This window comes from Aulonocara sp. 'chitande type north' Nkhata Bay, linkage group LG3 (assembly GCF_057382095.1).
Source record: "Aulonocara sp. 'chitande type north' Nkhata Bay isolate Kocher_YH1m ecotype deep benthic linkage group LG3, A_spYH_male_GT1.1, whole genome shotgun sequence".
Lineage (NCBI taxonomy): Eukaryota > Metazoa > Chordata > Actinopteri > Cichliformes > Cichlidae > Aulonocara > Aulonocara sp. 'chitande type north' Nkhata Bay.
Window position 1 is genome coordinate 19,336,774 of NC_141346.1, and position 24,448 is coordinate 19,361,221.

General features: G+C 39.5%; 3 protein-coding genes across 3 annotated transcripts in view; 2 read left to right on the top strand and 1 right to left on the bottom strand.

Moving 5' to 3' along the window:
- Positions 1-24,448, bottom strand: part of LOC147334363 (low affinity immunoglobulin gamma Fc region receptor III-like) — a 529,842-nt gene that overhangs the window by 214,986 nt on the left and 290,408 nt on the right. The window lies entirely within an intron of this gene.
- LOC147334373 (low affinity immunoglobulin gamma Fc region receptor III-A-like) lies at positions 8,538-11,183 on the top strand. The gene is made up of 7 exons (XM_086271642.1): positions 8,538-8,643; positions 8,845-8,880; positions 9,123-9,383; positions 9,463-9,705; positions 9,777-9,935; positions 10,019-10,109; positions 11,079-11,183. The coding sequence occupies exons 1-6, from the start codon at positions 8,619-8,621 to the stop codon at positions 10,099-10,101; spliced, it is 807 nt and encodes a 268-aa protein (XP_086127768.1). The 5' UTR covers positions 8,538-8,618; the 3' UTR covers positions 10,102-10,109; positions 11,079-11,183.
- LOC147334374 (coxsackievirus and adenovirus receptor homolog) lies at positions 13,060-23,831 on the top strand. The gene is made up of 3 exons (XM_086271820.1): positions 13,060-13,431; positions 14,801-15,148; positions 22,456-23,831. Exons 1-3 carry the CDS (start codon positions 13,359-13,361, stop codon positions 22,692-22,694), a joined length of 660 nt encoding a protein of 219 aa, XP_086127946.1. The 5' UTR covers positions 13,060-13,358; the 3' UTR covers positions 22,695-23,831.

Here is a 24,448-nt window from a genome sequence, read left to right on the forward strand (position 1 = left end):
CACTGGTGATAGCAAGCTACATTGTAGCCACAGCCACCCTGGGGCGCACTGACAGAGGCGTTTAATATAATGTATTAAATTCTTCAACTAAGTTCTTGCATTAAATGACATCATGTAGTGTGTCATTTTCTAATAATAAAGAGTAGAATGCATGTATAATATGAATAGTAAATAATAATTCAGAAAACTAGTGACCACGACATAGCCGTCAGAAAAAGATGGAAACCTTGTTTTCCTTCTCAGCAACATACAGACATTCATTCATTCTTAGCAGTAAAGCGCAACACTTCCTTGTTTGCACTTACAAATTCCGCTACAGCACACTCATAGATGCAGCCTAGCCAGTGCTCGATGTATGGCTTTCTTAGTGAGTCACAAATACGCAAAAGTGGCAGTGCTGGTTCAAAGTTTTACAGTTTTACTACTGTTTGGAATTTTAATATTGTGTGGTAATGTTTCTCTGACTTGGTAATTATGTTTGAGGCTTTTTCTGAATTCTAATCTTCCTGTTATAAATGTACCTATATGTACAGTGGGGAAATGTTAACTTTAACTTCTTAATGGTTTTACAAGTCTTTTATTGTGCAGGTCTTCTTTCAGCCAACTGATTACAATCTACAGAGTCAATCTTAGTTGAAAGTGAACCACACCTCTCTCTGTTCTGTGCTGCTCTTATCTATTCCTTTACGTTCCATTTAATTATGTTCCCCACCTGATTTTTATTACTATATGTCTCTCTCTCTCTTTCAGTGTGTGTATTATAATGGTATATATATATATATATATATATATATATATATATATATATATATATATATATATATATATATATATATATATATATATGAATGATTAAATATATAAATATTATTAAACAGTTTAGATTTTTTGAGAATTGAGGTAGTAAAGAGACAGGCCTGTAGTTTGTGAACCTGTACCTTAGGAACATAATCTCAAATAAAAGGTAAATTTGTCTGCTTTTGTTTGTCTGTTACCATCATGTATTCATTCAATTCTTCTTCTTCTCATCTCTCTGTTGCTCCTCAGACTTTTTCTCTGTAACAGTGTTTATTAGTCAAAATGTCAAAAATGATTAAATCTTCTGTTTTGTAACTTTTGGTTCAGAAATTATGTGGAATAAGTAATATGTGATCAAAGCAATAAATGAAGTTTTTAAGTTATGGAGGGAAGTGTATCAGTTTGACCCCGTGGTGGCACGTTTCTCTCTCTCTTTAAAGCTCTTGTATTGTCAGTTTTATTCAATTTGGTTCAATTTTATTTTATTTATACAGCACCAGTTCAATAGTTGCCTCAAGGCTCCTGATACTGAAATACTCTACATTAATACAGAGAAAACCCCAACAATAAGATAACACTCTATGAGCAAGAATTTGTTGAGAATAAAAAGGAAAAGGAAAAAACCTCTTAGCTTTTAGCATGAAGAAACTTCCAGCAAAACCAGGCTCAGTGAGGGGCGGTTATCTGCTGTGAATGGTGGGAGTGGGGAGAGGAAGACAGGACAAAAGACACGTTGTAGGAGAGATTAATAATAATTAATGCAGAGAGGTGTATAAACACACAGTGGCTGAAAAACGTTGAGTAAAGAAGTGCATCATGGAAATCCCCCAGCAGCCTACACCTATCGCAACTAAAAGAGGATTCAGGGTCACCTGGTCCAGCCCTAACTATATGCTTTATCAAAAAAGGAGGTTTGAAGCCTAATCTTAAGAGTAGAGATAGTGTCTGTCTCCCAAATCCAAACTAGAAGCTGGTTCCACAGAAGAGGGGCCTGAAAACTGAAGGCTCTCCCTCCCATTCTACTTTTAAATACTCTAGGAACAACAAGTAGGCCTGCAGAGTGAGAGCGAAGTGCTCTAATGCGGTGACTGACTTTGAGGTCTTTCAGATAAGATGGAAGGGTTCTGTGTGTAGGAGTTTAGTGCACACTAGCTCAGTGTTTGTTTGTTTGTTTTTTGTTTTGTTTTTCGTTTGTGTTTAGACCAATTCCAGCTCAAATACAATTTGCACTCGAGCAAACACTCACATGAATGTGACTCAGATGGTACCAAAATTGTTAAAACTGAAAGTCAGCATCATGAGCACCAGCTTACTAAGCTATAAACTAGTGCAGGAAGTCTGGCAGTTATACTGATGTTATCAGTTATTTTCAACCAGTCAGAGAGACTCACCACACAAAGCTGACACAAAACCTTTATAGATATGCATTTACATATCAGTTTGATCAGAACATTCTGAACTGCAGCCTGTAGCAGTCTGCTGAGTGGTGCTGGAGCTGCTTCTTACCTTTTTTCTGGTTGGAAAAGAACAGTGGAAACTTCTTCATGTTTCAAATAGTTTTGGAGGAATTAAGACATCCTTCAAAACAACGGTAGGTGTTTCCAAATGGCCTTCTGCTTTTCCTAAAGTCACTTTCAGACTTTGCGGTGAAAGATGTTTTATATTCAGTTTTATACAACCTGTAAACATCCACCAATGCTAAACAGGCGTTAAACTCGGTGTTGCTTTGTGTTGGCTGGTTGGACAATCAAAGTTATAGAGTGGTGGTGTTTGGGTAAGTTTAAACAAAAAGAAAGAAAGAAAGAAAGAAAGAAAGAAAGAAAGAAAGAAAGAAAGAAAGAAAGAAAGAAAGAAAGAAAGAAAGAAAGAAAGAAAGAAAGAAAATCATCAATCATTCTAACTATGTAGACATACATGTGTCAACCTCAACATTAAGGTTTGCACATGTCAGGGGAGCGGAGGAGTCAACTAGGCCCATAAGTCCTGCAAAATCTCCATAGGACTCATGACAGCCCCATTTTAAGTCTTTGGAAAAAAAAATTAAAAATTAAAAGTCCATTCAGGATGACAGAAATTGAGTTAAGTTACTTTAAATATCTTCTTTTTGATTATTTAAGAACACAGCCTGTTAAAAACTTTGGCGAAGAGTTTTTGGAGTATTTAAGACATCCTTAAAACAACGGTAGGTGTTTCCAAATGGCCTTCTGCAGCCTGTTAAAAACTTTGGCCTACTTTATATATCACATCTTTTTGTAGTGTGCCCTTACTTTTGATCAGTCTGAGGTACTTCCCCTTGAGCAAAGGGTTGCATTACAGCAAAAGGCTGAAGGCCGAGATCTATTCTCTCAGTGACTTTCAGCTTTATTAAACCTTAAATGTAATCTCATGAATACAAGTTTTAAATTTGGGTCGTTTACTTAAAATATCCTCAGACATTTAAAACAATCTTAGCAGACAGAAACACGGAAATGGCTGATGTAGCCGCATAAGGAGACACGTGTTCTCTTCCCTGCAAACCATTTGCAGCTGCTAATCTTTAACATGTTGAGTAGTTGTTTCTCCTTCTTCTTTGTCTCTCTCATTTTTATATAGTGACATAATTTTGAAGTACTTTGGTGGTCTTCAGTTTGTAGCTGATTGTCGATAGGTGAGATTATGTTGCGTTTTTCTCTGGAGATCTTTTAAGAATAGAACCTGCTAAGCTTTCAGACCTGCTTTCGATGACGATTAATTTATTTTGCATAACCCATCCCACCGAACGTCACTCTAACGCGACACTGTCGCTCAAGGTCCTTGTAATCGTTGATGACCTGATGGGTTCATTTAAACTTTAAATAAAATAATCTACACTTTTTTGAACTGAGGCTCTGTTATTTATGAAAAACAACATCCGAAAGATCAGCAGGAGTTGATAACATGGAAATGTCATTGCTCTGCTCGGCTTTGCTGTTTGTCGGCTTCGTCGTGTTTGTCTCTGGAGGTGAGATTTAGCTATTAGAAACTACACTGTTTCCTTCTGATGCTCTTCCTCAAGATAGGAAGAGTATTTATGTAACTCGGTTCCACAACTTGCGTAATTATGCATACTTTATTAATCCCGTAGGAAATTAGTCCTCTGGGGAGCAGTGTGTAGACACGGTACCTTTCTCAGGGATACCTCAGGGTAGCTGTTTGGTGGATTTGAACCCCCAGCCTTGTGATTACGGGGGAACACCCTACCTGCTGAGCTAGCTCTGTCCCACTTGTAGACTGAAGTGCATTTCGGTTCTGAAGACAGGAATAAATTGATCAGACGGCGTCACATGGCTCGTCTTTGCTGTATTCCCTGCCAGGATTTCATTCAGTTCATCTGTTATAGACTCTTCTTCACAATGATAAAACCACCACTGTGCCTTTACTGTTTTTAAAACATTTCTCCGTCCATGCTACTTGTTCTTTTTGGTAAATAGAATCATATTTCTTTGCTACATATGCATCGTCCTTGGGACGCAAAGACTCGACAGTCTCGAACAAATCGTCAGCAGGGACAGCGAGCAGGTCTTTATGGCTTACACAGGCTTCATTGGCAGGCAGCAACAGGTGTAGAAAACAAACAGGACAGGAAAGAAACGTCCAGACAGAAGGACAGTTTTAACTGTTCTTCACCATTATAAATAAAAATTATAGTTAACCAAAGAAAACAGTATAGGCTGCTATTATTAGGTTATACCTTACTAATGCAAGGCTGCATTGTGTACTTTGATTCCTTTAACCTCGCTGCTCTCTTGGTTTCTCTTTTAGACCCAAACATCATCACAGCCAAGTCTGGACAGAACGTCACTCTGCCATGTCGAGCTTCGAACAACAACATTATAATTCTTGAGTGGAGCAGAGCTGATCTGGGGACACAGCATGTTGTTGTGTACCGGGATGGGCAGTTTGCTCCAGACAACCAGCATCCATCTTTTAAGAACAGGGTGGATCTGCAGGACAGACAGATGAAGGACGGAGACGTGTCTTTGATTCTGAACAATGTGACAACTGCTGATAGTGGAACATATGAGTGTCGAGTCTTAATGGGAGAAATACACTCGTGGGAGCTCAAAATCATCTACCTGAGTGTTGTTGATCCTCCAGGTGAGTGAGTAGAGTTGAGTGTGTGTGTGATCAGAGGTGAAGCTGCTTCCTGCTTGTTGATGTTTGTTTCTAAAGATGTTGTTGATGAGACTTTGTAGAAAGCAGCTGGTCTGAGTGATGTGATCAGAGTGCAGTAGATAATGATTTATGTAATGTAATATAATGCCTACGTGGGCCAGGTCCTCCAAAGACCGAGGAGGCTGGACGGCCAAGCCTTAACATTTGCGTCATAGTTGGACTTTAATAAACTCAGCTGTCTGCTCCTTATCTAAAATATAACAGGACATTGGAGTAAATTCTCAACCACCTCACACTTCTTTTTAATCAGCTGAGTGAAAACTTTAATCTCAGCCAAACCGATTTAGTCAGGAACAAATAAAACACAGAAAGCCAAGCAATAACATTTTTAAGTTATCTAAGTCACTTATGTACAGTGTTGGGAAGGTTACTTTTAAAATGTATTCCATTACAGAATACAGAATACATGCCCCAAAATGTATTCTGTAACGTATTCCGTTACGTTACTCAATGACAGTAACGTATTCTGAATACTTTGGATTACTTAATATATTATCATGCTTTTTACAACAACGTGAATGTACTATTGCTGTGTGATTTATTACTATTACTGAAGGTCCGCGACTCCGAACTGTAGTAAAGGGACCTCTGACTAATACGGCGGGGTCCCTGTCGGCTCGTAGCCGAAAAATAGCTTTACTTTGTTGTGTGGGTCAACTTTTCTTGCAAGGTCTACAGTCGAGTCTTAATAGCTTACTTACAACTGGGCTCGTCAGGCACTCTTCTTGGCTGCAGTGGTTGTTATTATATTTACATGCTTCCAGCTCCCGTTTTTCCTCGATGACAACTCGTACCTTTCCACTCCCCTTTTTCTCCCTCCTCGTGCTCACAGACACATAACGTGTATGGCAGTCCATTCTCCCTGCAACACGGACTACACTGCCCATGATGCTACATTCTTTAGAGCTATGCCTGTAGCATTCTGCCTGTTAGCTTAGCACAACAACAACAACAACGAAAAGGCGCTCTCTCACCCAGGAAACACACAGTCGCAGAGAGAGAGAGAGAGCGTCGCCCTGTAACCATGGCAACCGTAACGCTGCCGCCTGGAACAACAGCACGTGGCTGTCAAACAAAACCCAAACAGTCCTGACCCGCGACAATATGAAACAGGAAAGTACCGCAGTGTAATCCATTTATTTCAACAAAGTAACTGTATTCTGAATACCACCTTTTTAAACGGTAACTGTAACGGAATACAGTTACTCATATTTTGTATTTTAAATACGTAACGGCGGTACATGTATTCCGTTACTCCCCAACACTGCTTATGTATCATGTTTGACCTGAGTATCGAAAGAACGTGGGGGGGGGGGTTTGAATACAATATTCCGGGAAGTCGCTGTCCTTGCCGGCTCTAGTTAGCCTTGAGCTCCCAGTGAGCTATCGAGCGGGTGGGTAGCAGACGTCTCCGAAAGTGTCGGAGCACTCTTGCAAATACGTGATGTCTTGATACACCGAGCAGATATTTGAAGTTTACACAGCTACATTCTAGCCGGAAAATATGTTAAAAGTTTATTTTGTGACCCAGAAAGAATAATATTTCAAACTCACCAGCCCACTCCTCCCACATTGCCACAATTGAAAAGTTTTTTTATATTATTATAAAATATTATAAATAATAATTTAACTAGTAAAGTATTGATAAGAGTAATACAACTAAGTAGCTGCCACCATTGCTGGAAACTGGACCACGAAGGACACAGCTGACCCATCCTTCAAATCCACGGAAAAGAAGGACGCATTTCGAGGAGTCTTTGAATTGGGACAGCCTTCATCACCTGGCTGTGACGTAATCGGGATTAAAATGCAGCCTCTGAATTGGGACATAGCAAGTGTCTGACAGCAGTTTGAAGAGGAAATGGATTCTGTTCTGTTCTTCACTCATCACCTACCTGACAGCTGACACCTCACACCTGTTTCTCACCTGCAGATCAGACAGGAGGAGACACAGAGGATGGAGGGAAGGAGGATGGAGGGAAGGAGGATCCAGTCAGTAGAGGAAACACTGGCCTGGGACCAAGTCTCAGTTTTTTGTGTACTTGTTATTTGTTTTATCTGATATTTAAAGAACCATGAAGCATGAAAACTGTGTCTTTTGAAACAGATCTACATGACACCTAGTTTTTCACTTGATGTTTAAATTAAAAAAATATTTACAATTTAAGCTTATTCTGTTTCTTCAATTCCATTTACATTTTGCTGCCTTTGAATTTTATTAATCCTCATATTGTGTTCATTTTGTGTTCAGCGATTTTTGTGAACATTAAGACTTCTAGTTTTGACACAGCTCCTAACTTGAGGAGATGAAGAAATTATTATCTCATGTCCCCTGATGTCTGCAATCATCTCCAGAACCACAAACATCACTTGGTTATTTTCAGGAACTCTGTCTGCAGGTATAAACGTGTATTTTCCAAGCTTGTCTTGTGAGGGCATCACATGATGCCCATATCTTTATGTCATAGTTAGACTGCTTGCTTGTTGTATACTGTTTGAAAGGGCAGTCTCCTCTAAAAGCCACCAGATGCTCATCTACAGTGACATTTGGAGGTTGTAGATGAGTTGCTGTCACCCCGCACACTTGTCTTGTTGAGGGCAGACTGGTCTTGTATCATGGTTCAAAAAAGGGAGGCAAAATTTCTCGAGTGACATTCTGCATTGAAAAATTGTCTGACTAAAATCTGCATCCCATAAACTGCTATTAAATTCATTTCTGGATGTATACTCAGCACTCAGCATCCAAAGACTCATGTATGCTTTGGTGTCTTTTCTGGGTTACCTCTTTCCAATCGTCTTTGTAAGTTTGTGTCCCCTCGAAATTGGTCAAGTTTAACACTATGGTTTTGATGGACTCAAGAACTGTTGAAAGTAGGATTTGATGTCATCAGTCCTGGATACAGCACAGTTTGAAGATCCCGTGGTCATCCAGGATGATATTTTCTGCTGAAAGTCTAACTTAATTCTCAGGTGGGGTTAGTTCTTAAGTTCCCGTAACGGTTGCCAGGGAACCCAAGGTGTGTGTGTGTGTGTGTGTGTGTGTGTGTGTGTGTGTGTGTGTGTGTGTGTGTGTGTGTACACATGCATGGGTGCATATTAATCTCTGTCTCTCTTCCACAACACGTCTTTATCCTGTCTTCCTTTTCTCACCCCAACTGGTCGCAGCAGATGGCCCCGTATTTATTTAAATATGTAATATTAACTGATGATGGCAGATGCAGCTCCCCAAACGTCAGCACTAAATTCATTTTTCATCTTAAATCTGCTTCTGCTGCCTGTTCCTACCTCGTTTCTGTTCCCCACAAGCCTGCATCTTGAGTGCTGCAGTGCTTTCTAAAGCGTCGTTGGTTGTAAAATTTGGAGTAGATGTCTTTCTCTCCACAAAGGTTTGCTTTGTTGACCATTTCCGTGTATTTTTCTCTCCTTTTTTCATCTTTTTGATCACTGCCTCATATTAAAAGTGTATTTCCTCATGTATTGCAACCAAAGAATCTTTTCTCATAATAATGATGAGGGGGGAAACCACATGAACTAACACCCTGTAACAAAGGAAGGAGGAGGAGGTTCTAGATTTATGTGAGTGAACTTATGCAAGAAGAATTAATTCAGTATCAACAAAAGACAGAATGGAGAAATCATTTCTTCTGCTTTGTAAGTATACTGTAATGGGTTTCATCTTTGAAAAGGCCTAAAGATGCCACTTCTTTTGTTTCTCCACATAAATATCGAGTTTGTGTAGAAGACAACAAAGAGAGAATCACTTCCTGTTTTTTCTGCTAATTCTGCATGAGTCTGTAGCTCGATCAAACTGTGTAAAACCTCTAAACCAACCTCTGTTTCATTTCTCTTTAGTTCTGATCTCACTGCTGAGCTACACCACAAACCAAGGTCGGTAACCTTCTCTTGTCCTATTTTAAACCAGAAATAAACGACACATTTTAAAGATTAAAATTTATTGACTCTCGTGAATATGAATGAATATTTTCAACCCAAAAGTTCTGTTAAAGTTTGATCACGATGAAGGTGCAGTTGTTTGACATAGTTAATGATGATCACCAGGAATGTTATTTCAGCCCTAAGTGTTTATGAAAAATATAATATAAATATACTAATATAGATTTTCATCACAGCTCTTCTGACTGTGAGTCCCAGCAGCTCTCAGATGTTTGACGGCGACTATGTGTCTCTGAGCTGTGAGGAGGACGACAGCTCTGCTGGATGGACTCTGAGGAGAAACACAAGCAGAGAAATCAGAGCTGAGTGTGAGGAGTGGGGAGCAGCAGCTGATTCTTCCTGTAACATTAGCAGTGTCCTCCCGTGGGACAGTGGAGTTTACTGGTGTGAGTCCAGAGAGGGTCCCATCAGTAACATGGTTAACCTGACAGTCGCTGGTAAGCTGAGTGTGTGGAGTTAGTGTTGATGAAGCTGTGTGTAAATGGATGAAATGCTGTAGTTTGTCTCTGTGTTGAGGTGGATCAGTGATCCTGCAGAGTCCTGTCCTCCCTGTGATGGAGGGAGATGACGTCACTCTGCTCTGCGAAGAAAAGAATTCCTTCAGCCTCCCAGCTGCTTTCTATAAAGATGGCTCCCTTATTGGCAACGAGACGACAGGTCACATGACCATCCAGCATGTTTCCAGGTCTGATGAAGGCCTCTACAAGTGTGACATCAGCGGTCATGGAGAGTCTCCATCCAGCTGGATCACTGTCACAGGTGAGGATTTTCACTCACATTTTACCATTTCACCTACAAATTCACCTGAACAGGTGAGATTCTCTCTGCAGATAGGCCTGCAAACACAATCCTACACCCATCCTCAGCACCACCTCCTGACCCCACCTCCCTCAACCTTGTGTTCAGCGTTGTCTCTCACCTGGTGGTAATTTGTCCATACTTCATCTCCACTCTGCTCATGGTGTCTTTATATCGACACAGAGCCAAAGGTAACACTCCGAGTCTCCTCTGCTTTTTTTCATCAGTTTCTTTTGTTTCTATTAGAAATGTCTCATCTTACCTCCTCTGCTAGCATCCCTGCCGACCCAAGCTGAGCAGAGACAGACTGAGGACTTTGATAACATTGTGGAGGTGACCACTGAGCATCACTTCTGAGTTGCACAGTAAGAGTTCCTGTTCATTCAGTCAGAAGGTGGATGTCACATCACCGTGGTTAACCAATGAAAGAAATCTGCAATACACTGTTTACTAATGCAAACATTTTGTTTGTTTTATCAGCCCTGCCAAGTGATTTAAAAGCAGTATGCACTGTTTCCTACTCTTCAGTCAAATGTCTTATGCTAAGTTCAGAAGAAGTTCTTCACTGGTGCAGGTGTTGCATTTTGCTTCCCACACATTTCCTTGCTTTGCTGTCAATAAAAAAACAGCAACAGATATTTGCTCAATAAAATAACAGTATTTATTTGTTTTTGTTTTGTTTTTTTATTTTAAGGGTTTCACTTCACAAATAGTGTAGCTCTGTCTGGAGCCACACTTTCAGCTCATGAATGGACTCCAGTAAAGTGCAGAGCCAAAGCCCCTTTATCTGATGACACAAAGAAACTTGTTGTCAGCATCTACAGTGATTTTTACCATTTAGTCAAAAATCTATACACTTTTGTTCCTGTATTTGGCTTTTTTAAATGACAGTTAGCAGTGGGTGTTCTTTTTATTCTTTACTGTTTTTTTTTCATCCTGACAGTAAAAGAAACTAACAGGTCTGTAGCCCAGTTTCCTGTTTTCTGGTAAAAAGGCTTTAACCAACACGGCTGACGTCTCACTGCAGGACATTTAAGACGTGCATGCACACAAGTCCACACACCACACACGTTGCTTATATGAGTGCACATTTGAATATTCTACAAACTGAAATCCATATTTCCTATTTGCAGCTTTTGACAAGCCACATAGTTGAGACAGCAAACATGTCAAAAAAGGTTCTCTGGTCAGATTTAACGTCTTGACCTTGCAAAATGCTGCCTACAAATTATTGACTCAGGTGGTCTGAATACAAATGCAGAAACATTTTTCAGATTCTTATATGTAAAAAAACAACAACTGAACTCTATGTACTATTTTTTCTTCCACTGCAGAATTATGGGCCAATTGTCAAAGGAGCTTGGAAAGAAAAACGTCTGGACTTCTTCTACGATGACCTGGATGACTGAGAACCTTCACAGACCCCCCCCCCCCCCCCCCCCCCACCCCCCTGACACTTACTAATTCTCATCCTCCCTCTTGATCATAGAGGCTCAGGGTGTTGGAGATTATGCCATGGTCAGGGTCGGAATCCTCATCCACGCGTCCAGTAAGAGTCCCAGACTAGACCCTCCTTTCCCACATTTACCTAAGACTGATATACAAAACACAATATACAAACTAACTGAGAAAAGACAATCATGTACAGGGTTGTTTGTACACATGATATTAATCAACAATGTATTTCATTCTAACTGCTTTTTTATTTCTAATTGTGGTTGCTTTACTGTACAGATTTCCCTTAAAAATGTTCAACATTAAAGACTTTATAAATCTTGTTTAATAAATGTGATATTTTTCCACACTGGTCGATGTTCTTTTTCTAAAAACTTATTACAATATTTTAATGAGATTTGTTAAAGTTGCCTTTTGGTTTATACTTAAAGGCAATAGCCAAAACACATCAAGGGTAAAATTTAAACAGGTCCACTTAGAAGAAATTTCTTGAAGCACAAATCAAGAAAAAAAAAATAAAATGAGGAGAAGCTCCCATTTCCCCCTTTTCTGTTTCACATCTTGATTGAACAATTTTACAGATAATACATCTCAACACATCTTGATAATTTGTTTTAGAGTTTTACAGGCTCACTTTCTTCCCCTCTTTTATTCAACTCCCCCTATTTTTTATTCCTCAGACAGAGAATTAAACACCAGCTTGATGTGCTTGCATGGAGTCAGGACCATTCTCATACACATGTGAAGGTGGTTATTGTTGAGCTTGAAACAATATTTAATTTTTAGTATTTCCATTACTGAGAAAACTGTTTCACTGTTGCGTGTGGAGGTCAGACCTGGGAAACCGTGTCGGGTATTAAAATTGCTTTGAAATAGTTGTATCTGCTTGGACACCAGTTGCATCTGCGGTGTCATCATTTACCCATGAAATCCTCTATTTTTGCTTTTCACTTTCCTTTTTGCAGAATACCCTTTCTTCATTATTTTTCACCTCTGTCTTTTCTCAGCTTTCTCTGATGCAGTTGTTTGTATCTTTGCATGTGTACTGCAACTTGCCTCCAACTCTCATCTGTCTGCACTCTGGAGTTGCAGTGTTTACTAGGGATCCTCTGGCCAATCCAAATATTGATATCATGCTGGTATGAATGCTGCCCCTGTAATTCAGATGCACTGCTGTAAAATTCTCTTCTGTGACATTACTAGCTTATTTGAAGACATAAAAGTCGATGAAAAAAAAAACGTTGTCCCAAAACAAGCAGCAAAAGAAACAAAGAGAGGAGGAAAGAAATCGCGAGACAAACCCAGATCCTGAGCACAGTGGTCACTGTCACAATCCTTTTCAGAGAAGGACAGAATAATCAGGTAGTGCACGTGGTCACTGGTGAAAGTAATGTTTCAGTCATGTTGGATTTTCAGCATCATGTTAATATATTACTGATATGACTACTATCAGTTTAGACATTCAAATAATTCATTCAACCCACTGAAACATGTTTAATTATTTTATTTGAAAATCAACAACAACAAAAACGTCAGACGTTCACTGCCCAGTCTATTTTATTTAATAACATTACCGTAGTTATTGCTTTGTTGACCCCTACATAAGCTGCATGTAAAGGTTCAAACTGTATGTGTCACTATTGTTACTGGAAATAATGGCCCTGTTTTTATTTAGTATTGGATCAGTGCCAGAAAAATGCGCTAGGTATCACGTGGGATAGCTTAACTCCTGAACTCACATCCAGTTGGCATCTGCAATTAAACAACTACCGTATAGAAGATAGCTTGTTTAAATGAAAGAAACGCAATGTTTAAATCATACTTCTGCCTTTGTTTTATTGTTTGTTTGTTTTTCTTTTTGTAGCTGGGTCCTTATGGGACAGCTTCCGGGTCTAGGTTCGGACCGCCTGATAAGCTGTGTGTGATTTTCCGAACAATTTATCAATTTTTTTGCGTGGGATCGGTCGTATGCAGTGTGAATTGCCTCCCGCTAAAGTGGTGCCATTTTTTTCTTAAGTTTTTGATTTTATTTAGTTTTGTAAATTGATAAATGCCATTTTAAATGTGGACTGGAGTTTATTGTCTTTTTGGGGTCCTCCCAACCCCACAGCCACGCCTACGTCGTCGCCGTCAACGAGCTCCGCTTCCGCCTCTTTGCTATGAGGATTGTTGTTGCTAACATTGCACTTTTTTTCTTTTATTTTGTGCCCTTTGCGGCTCCTCTGGATCAAGGTGAGTTACAGCAGGGGATGGGTTGTTTTAAAGGATCCTCACAGGTCTCATATTGCACGTATCTAACTTTCTCTCTACGCCATAACGGTGCCTTAAAACCCAGCCGATATCTCAGCCCTGTCTACATTTAACATATATGACTGCAGGGTTTCTCCGACAGTGTTGGGCAAACTCCAGATAAAATCATAAGTCGGATTTATCATCTTTAATGAACTCTCAAACTTGGAAAGTCGAAGAAGCCCCACCAAGCCCGCGTTAGCAACAGTTTATTGCTTACATTTTAAAACAGACTGCTCAGCTGATGTAACCGTGTGTTCCTGCACTGTGCCTGACAATGAAAGGCAAAAAGAAAGACTTCCACGGAAACAACTTGCCCGCTCCAGCTCCTATACCCAATACAAACACTTGGGATGAGAGTTAGCTCAACCCACTACACCTTCAAAGCTACCAGGAATTATCTGCTCATGCTAGCATTAACACACACACGATTACTACAATAATTAACAACGCACAATCAGAAACATCAGAGTGGATAAAGATATAATTAATCTCGGAAAAGAAATGACATAGACCTCTCCTACAGGGGAATTATAGAAAAGGGGAGAGGCCGTAGGGGTACCCCAAATTTATAGGGTTGTACCAAAGAAGAAGAAAAGGATGAAGAGGGGCTCTAACTAATAATGAAGATAACTACAGGCTTGCAGGTCCTAAAAGTCAGCTATACCAGGAACAGTTTGGGGTTTACAATACATTTTGTGTAATAACAATATGTGATTTATGACCCTGGCTACAAAAATATAAGAAACAGATTATACATCTTTTACTGTAAAACATCCGAGTAATCAAAGTTTATCATCACGTCCACTTCTGCTTCTGATCACCAAGCCCGCAGCCTCTCATCCAGTGTCCGCACTGCCCAGCTCCGCTCCTCAGGCCTGAAGACTGTCGGATTTCACTCTGGACTCAGTTCAGTTTAGCTACAGCTCCCCTGCTGCTCAGAACAGCCAGCAGTCTTGTTATACATAAAATATAGAAATTACCTGATTTGCAAGAGCCTTTATGACTCAGAGAGTAGATACAGTCTTATTTGACACGTCAAATATCTTGATAGAAATGTTTTTGTTGCAGTTTCTGCTGCCCTCTCAAACACATCTCTCTTGAAATGCATATGTAATCACAGGGAGACTTTTTACCTGGATGGATAAATAAAGGATACACAAAAGTTCGTTGAAGGTCATTTTAAAAAGGAGCCGGAAAATAAATAATAATAATTACAATACTAATTTTACTTGTATGGTTATTTTTTTTCATCTGTATTCTCCGTTTGTTACTCATAGTAAACAGTGAATTTTGTGTTTATGTCACTCAGAGGTAACTGCGAGTCCTGGAGAAGATGCCATTCTTCAGTGTCAGGGTCCCGGAGATGTGGAGATCACCCTGTTGCAGTGGAGCAAACCTGAGCTTAAGTCCGATGTCTATGTATTCTTCTACAGAAACCAGCGTCTATATGAAAACTACCAGCACTCGTTCTTTAAAGGCCGAGTGAAGCTGAGAGATCCATCAATGAAAGATGGAGACTGTTCAGTGATTCTAAGGAATGTCAGCATCAGGGATGCAGGAACATATGAGTGTCGCATTACAACCAGGAACACCAGAAGAAATAAGGGCGTCCAAAGTGAGTTCAAGCACTCCATCAAGCTCACAGTCAAATCCTCAGGTGAGTTTGTGGAAGTGTTACAGTTTCTTCCATAGGAAGTTTTACATTTTGCAGATGTGATGTTATTGTTGTGGTTGGTGCTATTAAGTTATTTCCCACTTCCATTGTTTGTTTTTGCATGATGGGGATCTAAAGTTTCAACAGATTTTTTTTGTTTTTTTATCTGTACACCAACACTTTGCATTTAACTTCAGCTTTAAATTCAGAAAGTGCTGTTATTTATACATGATTCCTAAACTTGATTCAAAGTGTTCGATGTGTATTTTATAGTTTTTCACTTTGACCTTAAATAGGAAGCCCGAAAGATGCTACAAAGATGTGAGGGAGCCAATAACTGGGCTTAAAAGTTCACGTAAACCAATCGGAGAGAGAGAGCATAAACTTTAGGAGTAACATAAATGAAAATCTGGTGCATTGTTACAAAGAATGAATGTACTGACCTCGGGCTGTGAGATGTGACCAAAGTCTCATCTCAATACAAACAGTTCTCATCCCAATAACGATATATATCACAAAATAGTGCTTTTTCTGAAAATTCATTGAACACAGCTGGGCGTTGTTTACCTGGAGTCGAGTGTTTTGACCGATGCATGAAACGATACATTTTTAGACATAAGTTGTAACGGCCGCCATTTTCTTTGTATTTATAACATGGCGTGCTGCGGGGAAAAGCCTGTTCTAACGTTTGAGTCTAAGGTTTATTTTGAGCACTTGACGGCTCTTTTTTGCTTCTCATCGGTAAACTCTCTCCATACTCTTTCACGTGATTCTGGTGATTGAAGAGGTTTGTGGTCTTTGAGTCTGTAGTGCGGACCGTTTTGCGGTAAAATTTAGTATAGATTTCATAGTACAGTTTTCTGTCAGATGTTGCATGTCCATGTCCATGCTACAGAGGTAGCCTCTTGCCTTTAGGAATAAGGTCCTCCATTTGTTTTGACTGGTCCTTCTGTTTGGAGCTACCTGGTTCTGCCTCATCTTAACTGGTCATGCTGGTATTCTCTGTGCCTGCATCCACACGGTGACCATTGAAACGATGAAAAAATATTGCCCCCCCCCCCCCCCCCCCCTCCCCAACCCCGTTTTAAATCAATAAAATGTTGATCACAAAAAAAGAAAAAATATTGCTGTAAACTAGGGCTGGGCCATATTATACCGTTCACGGTAATACCGGTATAATGTTAGGCAACGATAGGAAAATGAAATATCGCGATAGAATATGAGTAAAACGCGCATGCGCAGTGCCTTTGTTTTCATACGCACATGGCCGATTGTTGAGTGAAACAGATGAACCAGAATTGGTTTGTAAAAATGGTGCAACTTCAGTGATGTGGAACTGGTTTGGTGTTTGTCCATCAGATACACGACAAAGCACATTTTTTTTGCAGAACATGCAAGCGGCCGTCGGACTAAGATGCCCTTAAATCTGGGAGTAATCTGGGTCCTAAACTCCGTATTCTTCAGGTCAAACGAACACTGCAGCATCACTAAGAGTTAGAAACTGTAAATTCTTTCATCTTTAATAAAACGATCAGCATTGCTGCTTTACCAGGTGAAACTATGAAGTTTAACTTCCAGGCATCCATGAAAACAAAATGTATTACATTTAACGGAGTTAGAAGTTAGCAGGAAGCTAGCGGAAGTTAGCTCGCTAGTTTCGCTAGTTACCTAAGCATGATATTGCATGTTCTGACTGAGAGATTTCTGAAAAAAATCAAACGTACAGCTCTGCTATCACTTCCAACATAAATGAAGACAGGAAACTAAACAGCAGTGACGTTTGTAGGGTTACTGAAGTTGGGCTAGCTGGTATATAATTATGTGCTACGTGATCGCTAGCGACACAGCTATGTTAGCATAACATAAACAGTGAAGCTGGAGGACGAACACTAACACTTTTCCACTTATAAAAGTTAACGTTAAGGTTCCTCATGGTTAGAGACAAATGCAATCGCATGGTAGGATGCTGTAAACGGACCAAACTTCAGTCAGGAGAACAACTGAGATAATCCATCCACAATACAAGGTTAGTCATTAATATACTGCAACAACATGGGAATAGAGCAGCTGCCAGAGAATTCAACATTAATGAATCAATGGTACAGAAGTGGAGGAAGCAAGAAGAATGAGTTTAATAAAGTTTGATTTATCTGACTGCTTTGTTTCGCTTAATGTGCCTTATAATCAGTGTTGGGACTAACGCGTTATTAAGTAACGCGTTACAGTAACTGCGTTATTATTGTGGTAACGAGCACGGTAACTAGTTATTATGCCAAAATCAGGAACGCGTTAGTCGTTACTGGGATTTAGATAGGGTCGTTACTCGTTACTTCGTGTGGTGGCTATCGCGGAGCTTCCACAGATTCAGTAACATTAGCAAGTGGTGGAGGCCAGCAGGTGGATGAGAGAAAGCAACACGTTCTCGGGCTGGAGAAAGGGGACGCAGAAGGAAAAGAGACCCGAGGCGGCCGCCAGTCCAAGTGTGAACTGAACTTCAGGTAAGAAGTTATGACCTGCAGTCTCTCTGGGTCAGATATAAACCAAGTTTAGGTGGAGTTTATTTTCGTTATGCTGATTTTTTCCGTACTGCGTGCTAGCTAGCATGACGGAGTTTCTATACAGCTGGGTGGGTGCTATGAAGTTAATGATGTTGAACTTTATTTTGTTCATAAGTTATTAGAGTTGCCAACCGTCCCGTCTGGTATTCAGAGAAAATATTATGCGTTTCTTATTGAGGTGAAAAGGAACAGAGTTTGTCCCGTAATTCAGCTACAATGAAAAAGGCACAAAGCTGGAGTTATTCTGTGTCTTTGCTGCACAGCTGCCTCTTCTTTCATTCTCCCCCCTCCCTCTCCCATTTCTACTTCAATCATAAAACTGATCAATGATCAGCTGATCGGCTCTCTTGTTTGTTTATCGCCCACTTTGCGCCGAAAGAGGAAACCAGCGGATGTCGCACTAACCAACAGCAGCACGTTTAAGCTTGATCAGCTGTTGTTAGAATTTATTTAATATTAATTTCTAGTATCAGCTGATGTTTGCTGGAGCCACAGCTGTAAAAGCTGCTGGTCATTATGTCGGTTTGTATATCTGGTGAGAGGGAAACATGAAGATGAAACCAGGAGATGTTCTTACTGAATCATCAGAGCTGAACAGGTGATGGAGAAACAGGTTTACCTTTTAGGTGACATGAATGAGTTGAAGGGAAGTTATGAACTGTTTCTGAGAGACAAATAACACCAGGATCCTTTTTTAGGTAGCTGACAGCTGGTAACTGTGCAGGTGCGGATCTAGCAAAGTGTTGCCAGGGGGGCCAGGTAGGGCATTAACAGGGAGAGGTGGGCACAAAGAAATACTTTTCTTTCTTATTCTCATTTAAAATGTCTAGCTTTTAACAAATAATTATCTGAATCTTACAACAAACGATTGATAGATTGATGCATATATACCATCAAAACAGTGTACATCACTGTCACAACAGCGTTTGTTTTCATTCAAAGGCTTTATGATTTTTCCTATAATGATGGGCCGGTCTCTAGTCAAAATGTCCGGGCCAATTTTCTGTTCCAGTCCAGCCCTGTAAGCAGCTCATCTGCAGTCTGGTGTTACCAACATCTTCCTATTCAGAAGGCAGAATTTCCGAGTTCTGAGTACAATCGAAAGCACCACGACTGCAGTTTTTGTGTTGGATGTAAAAGGCGCACATGACGCTGTGACGTAGGCTAGAATCATGGCAGCAGTCAATGACGGTCCAGGCGTGGGATTTCTCTCGTGGAAATATGCACATTATCTTTTCCTGTCTATTGGTAGGTGGGACAGTGCACCTGTGGCAAGTAAACAAGCTAGAAGACTGGCAAAGTTATGGAAGCAACACATTAACAAGAGAATTCTGAGTAAAACCAAAGTTACTTTCCCTAGTAACTAGTTACTTTGAAAGTAACGAGTAACTTGAAGTAACTGAGTTACTTTTGAGAGAAGTAACTAGTAATGTAACTAAGTTACTATTTTAAAGTAACTTACCCAACACTGCTTATAATCCCGTGCACCTTACGGTCCGAAAAATGCATACTGCACACTGCAGTTTAATGTTGCAAAGCACCTCTTTTTAACTTCAGTGGATATTATACATGGTTATGCTCAGGATATGTCAGCCCATTTCTACTGGAAATGCCTTTTGGTTAAACTTTCAGCAAGGAATTTGCATTTGCACTGTTACCTTTTTATAAAGCTTTAATGTACATAAAAACCAGCTTCTTGTTTAAGTGAAAATAAATGATAGGTTGTCTTTTTGCGCTAGTAATGTTGTGGAGTTGTATTTTGTCTCGCATCAATTATATCGTCAGTTATATCGTTATCGCAAATTTTCAAATATATATCGTGATACATATTTTTGGCCATATCGCCCTGCTCTACTGTAAACAATATTATGCGACACCACGAAACAAGCGATAGCTTAGGATATGAGGCGATAGACATTTTAATTTCATCATCCGATATATATTGTCATATCGCGCAGCCCTATACTGACCAGTTCAGCAACACCAAAAGGCCTGAAAGACCACAGAAAACAACTATGGTAAATGGTAAACGGCCTGTATTTGTATAGCGCTTTACTAGGCCCTAAGAACCCCAAAGTGTTTTACACATCCAGTCATCCACCCGTTCACACACACATTTAAACACTAGTGATAGGAAGCTACATTGTAGCCACAGCCACCCTGGGGCGCACTGACAGAGGTGAGGCTGCCGGACACTGGCGCCACCGAGCCCTCTGACCACCACCAGTAGGCAACGGGTGAAGTGTCTTAAGTCACGACTAAAGTAGATGATGACAGAATTATTTCAATTGTTTTTAAAAAAGAAAAAAAAAGCCTTGGCCCGTCTCTCAAGGAGAGACAGCAATCTCAATGTCAAGTTCTGCAATGAAGGCAAGCCTTTATGTTGGAAATAGAAGTGTTTACAACAAGGTGCAAATGAAGATTACACTCAAGACCAGCAAGGCCAGATTAGACGTTAACAGAATACATTTTAAAAGAGCCTTTACAGTTCCTGTGCACATTCCATCATTGATGCTGTGGTGAGATCAGACAGTCTACAGATAATAACATGACCCCTCCTGGTGGCAAATGATAGCAGCTAGAGCAGGGCGATATGACCAAAAATATGTATCACGATATACATTTAAAAATTTGCGATAATGATATAACTGACAATATAATTGACACTAGACAAAACACTTTACAACTCCACAACTTTATTAGTGCAAAAAGAAAAACATCAATGTATTTTCACTTAAACAAGCAGCTGTTTATTATGTGCATTAAAGTTACATAAAAATTTAACAGTGCAAATGCAAATTCCTTGCTGACAGTTTAACCAAAAGGCATTTCCAGTGGAAATTGGCCGACATATCCTCAGCATAACCATGTATAATATCCACAAAACTTAAAAAGAGGTTATACACACACAACACGGTAATATTATGTTGAAGCACAGTTTGTATCACTCCGCGAGGCTCCTGCCTACGATAGCCGTAATGCTCCGACAACCCATCAAGCGGTGCAGCTTCATAGTTTAGCAAAGTCGTGCTAAACATTTGACAGATTTTCGAGCGCCGTGTACGACATAAAATCGTTTCGAGGTCAGTAAACACAACCAGAATTCATACATAAGGCACACGGGATTATAAGGGGCACTGTCGATTTTCAGAAAAATCAAAGGATTGATTTTAAGTGTGCCGTATTTTCCAAAAACACGGTAATAACGACGACCTGCTAGCATACGCTACCAAAAATAGTGCTTTGTTGTGTATCTGACGGATGAAAGCTAAACCAGTTCCACATCACTGAAGTTGCAGCATTTTTACAAACCAGTTTCATTCAACGATCTGCTTTCGCTCTTCTCATTCTGCGTCGCCGCCATGTGCGTATGTAAACAAAGGCACTGCGCATGCGCGTTTTACCCATATTCTATCACGATATGTCATTTTCCTATCGTTGCCCAACATTACACCGGTATTACCGTGATATAGCCCAGCCCTAATAGCAGTGCAGCAGTAACAGAAGTAATGGCAAAGATGTTATTTCTGAAATAAAGTCAATTGTTAATTTTTATCCAATTTTAAGTAAGATTGGACAAATGAGTATTTAAGGGTTGTTTTGGGGGCTGTGACGTCACAGGTGGCTTAAAAAAACATTAGAAACACATTCTAAGTGATAATAGTAAAGTAGAGCAGTCCACACTGTTCTGCCTAAGTCTGCACCTTCACCTCCTCAGCTCTCCTGCTCAGGTCTGAAAGCTGTTTCGATGCTCTGCTCTGGATTTCATTCTGTATTTGCTCAGATTAGTTCTCCACATGCTGGTCTGTCTGTGCTGTGCAGCACAGCCAGCAATCTGTTCGGTTCTCACACATTTCTCACACTCTCCCCTTGCTCAACATCCCATTGCCAGCCCGGCAGTAATTATTCAGCTGTTATCTAAATACAGTGTACATACATACAGTGTACATACATACAGTCTATATATTTATTTATCAACCACATCTAGCTAGCTCTGGTTCACTTTAAAATGTGTGCAAACAGTTGTGCTGCTAGGCAACCTGGTGTGCAGCATTAGTGGTTTTACATTCACATCTGTAGAGGCAAAATGATGTCCTTGGCAGTTTTTGGTATCATATTTTTCTTTTTTCTTTTTTTTCTAATCCACACATTCCCAAAATTCAGTATTTGGCGATTAAGCCCTGGTCTTCCTCTCTGTGGTCACGTGATTTTTAACACAGCTTAATTAACTGTGAGTTTGTATAATTTATGTTTTTGTGTTGCTCTTATTATAAAAGACGTTGTGATCACGCTCCTGTGTTGTTCAGCAGTTATTACTGGTGCAGCTGCACATTCATTTATTTCTTATCAGATTTTCAGATTATTCTACATGTTAGGCTTCCAACAAAAATGAAAACAAATTAAAAGATCAAGTAAATTTTGGATCTACCAAAATCTTTTCCTTCTAGGATGGTTCTGGTTTACTTCAGCTTGATGACTAAGAAAGCTTTTTGGAAGAAGGAGAATCCCAAAGTAATTAATCTTTTAATGAAAGCCTGATGTTTCAAAAACTATTTCAAAACTACCAAAGCACATTATCCAGCAATGACCAAAATATATCATAGCTTTTTCAGTAGGAGTGAGGTTGGCTGTACTCAGAGTTATTATGAATAAAGGCAGGCTAACCCATGTGCTGCCAGAGCCTCTGAATGACCTGAAGATATATTTTAGAGTGTCTGCTAACTCTGTCTGCACACTCTTTCTGCTCTGCAGGTTTCACGGATGAAGACACCGAGAATGGAGGAGAAAAGGTTCGAGAAGAGAAGGTCAGAGTAGAGAAGGATGGAGGAAAGAGTAATTGGTATCTTTCACTGATAACTGGTGTGCCAATCACTTTTTTTATTTTTGCTATACCTGCTGTTGTAATTATCTACAAAAGACTAAAAAAATGTATGAAAAGTCCTGAAAAAGCACTAAATAACAGATCTGAATCCTTACCTCTTTCCTCCTGAATGACTGTGGGTCCTGCTGTTGCACAGCAATGAAAACATCTTTGTAAGACTACTAGAGATCCATGCTGCATTAGTCTTGTTTTTGTCCATTTATGATGGTTCAAAATGCTCAGTTTAACCACAATAATAAATATCTGCACAGGTTACTCTCAGGAATCAGATTCTCTTGTCAAGTGAGGAAAGGAAGTAGTGTGGGCAAACTGTTGTTATGGGTTGTGACCTGTAAATTATACAGGTTGTTACGCACATTATTAAGTATTTGAAGATCTTCACTTTTATTACCTCTACAGCCAGTCAGCCTGCCCCCTTCCCTGACATCAGTCCAGTTCTGCCAAAAAGGCTAAAGCTTCAGAGTCTGCTGTCAAAGCTGCTACCTCTCAGTTTATTACAGAGGTCACTGTTGTAGCTCGTCTGCACGGGGCAGTGGTTTACTTCTTCTAAAGTGTTTAAACCCACATACCACATTTTTTTTAATCAATCACTACCAAAATAAGTTTATTTTAGTGAAAAAAAGGTCAGCACAGGTTCATTATCAGAGGACATGTTGCTGATATCAAGAGTAAAAAGGACCAGCACTGTATGTTTAAGCCTGTGAAGCCTTAATCTGTGTTATTTTTCTATGCAAATATTTTGTATTTTTGTATGTTTTCAAAATCATTAGCACAGACACATCATTAATCACAGTGTAATATATATATGTATATATCTAATCACTTTATTTTTCAGCAACATGTAAAGTTTCGAGTGTACTTGTCATGTTTAATGTTCTTTTTATAATGGCATTTTTAAGCATCACTTTGTCACCTTTTAATTGATCTTAACTATGTATATTCTGTTAGTACAAGCTCGAGCTGGACTGGAGTCGTGCTGACATGTAATAAACAAAAACACAAACTATCAAGAAGATTTTTTGTTATTTTGAGTGTTTCTTTCGTTTTTTAATTGCAGGGAGTGTAATTAGAGCGGAGGGGTGTACAATGAACTCAGATCAATGGCTTAGCAAGGTACAACGTATATCTCTGTTTACCTGGATAAATCATCATTGTAAGTTACGCTGAACACTTAATATAACTTGTTCCTGACCAGGTCTAGAGTTTTGGTTTAAAACTGCCTGGATGGGAAAGATTTTCATTGAGTCTTTTATTGGCAGCATGTTAAAATACTCACTAACAGTATTCACTGTTAGTGAGAACTTCATGCAATTTTCAAAGATTACTTCTAAATATCTATATGTTAAAATATTGTGTTCACTTAAAAATAGATATATGTATACGGAAAACATCACACTGGAAAACAACCAGCAATTTATTAAAAAAAAAAAAAAGAAAGAAATTATTAGCCATCAGTGAGCCAGTCACAGTCTTATAAACAGAGACTGTTACAAATTCTTTGTTCGTGGATTTTGTTTTTAGTTGGTATTCCCTGTTTTAGCTACAAGCTAAGTTGCTGTTTCCTGATTGGCTGCAAAATTTTGTTGCATTTACAGGAAGAAGGATTTGATTTAAACTTGCAAACTTGAATGTAAATTAGATGTAAAATTGTCACAAGAGGGCTCAGTAAGAGGATGCAAGTGTGAAGGCCAGTGCAAGGTACATAGACATTAGAAAACATAGAAAGTGTGTGTGACAGTGTACACACAGATCTGCGGGCCAAGTTTTGTCCCAACACACGGACCACAGTTGTTAAAATGATGTGTAGGTTTAAATTTGGGACTCCCCACCATTTGACCTTAGAACTGAAGAAGCTTCTTGGAT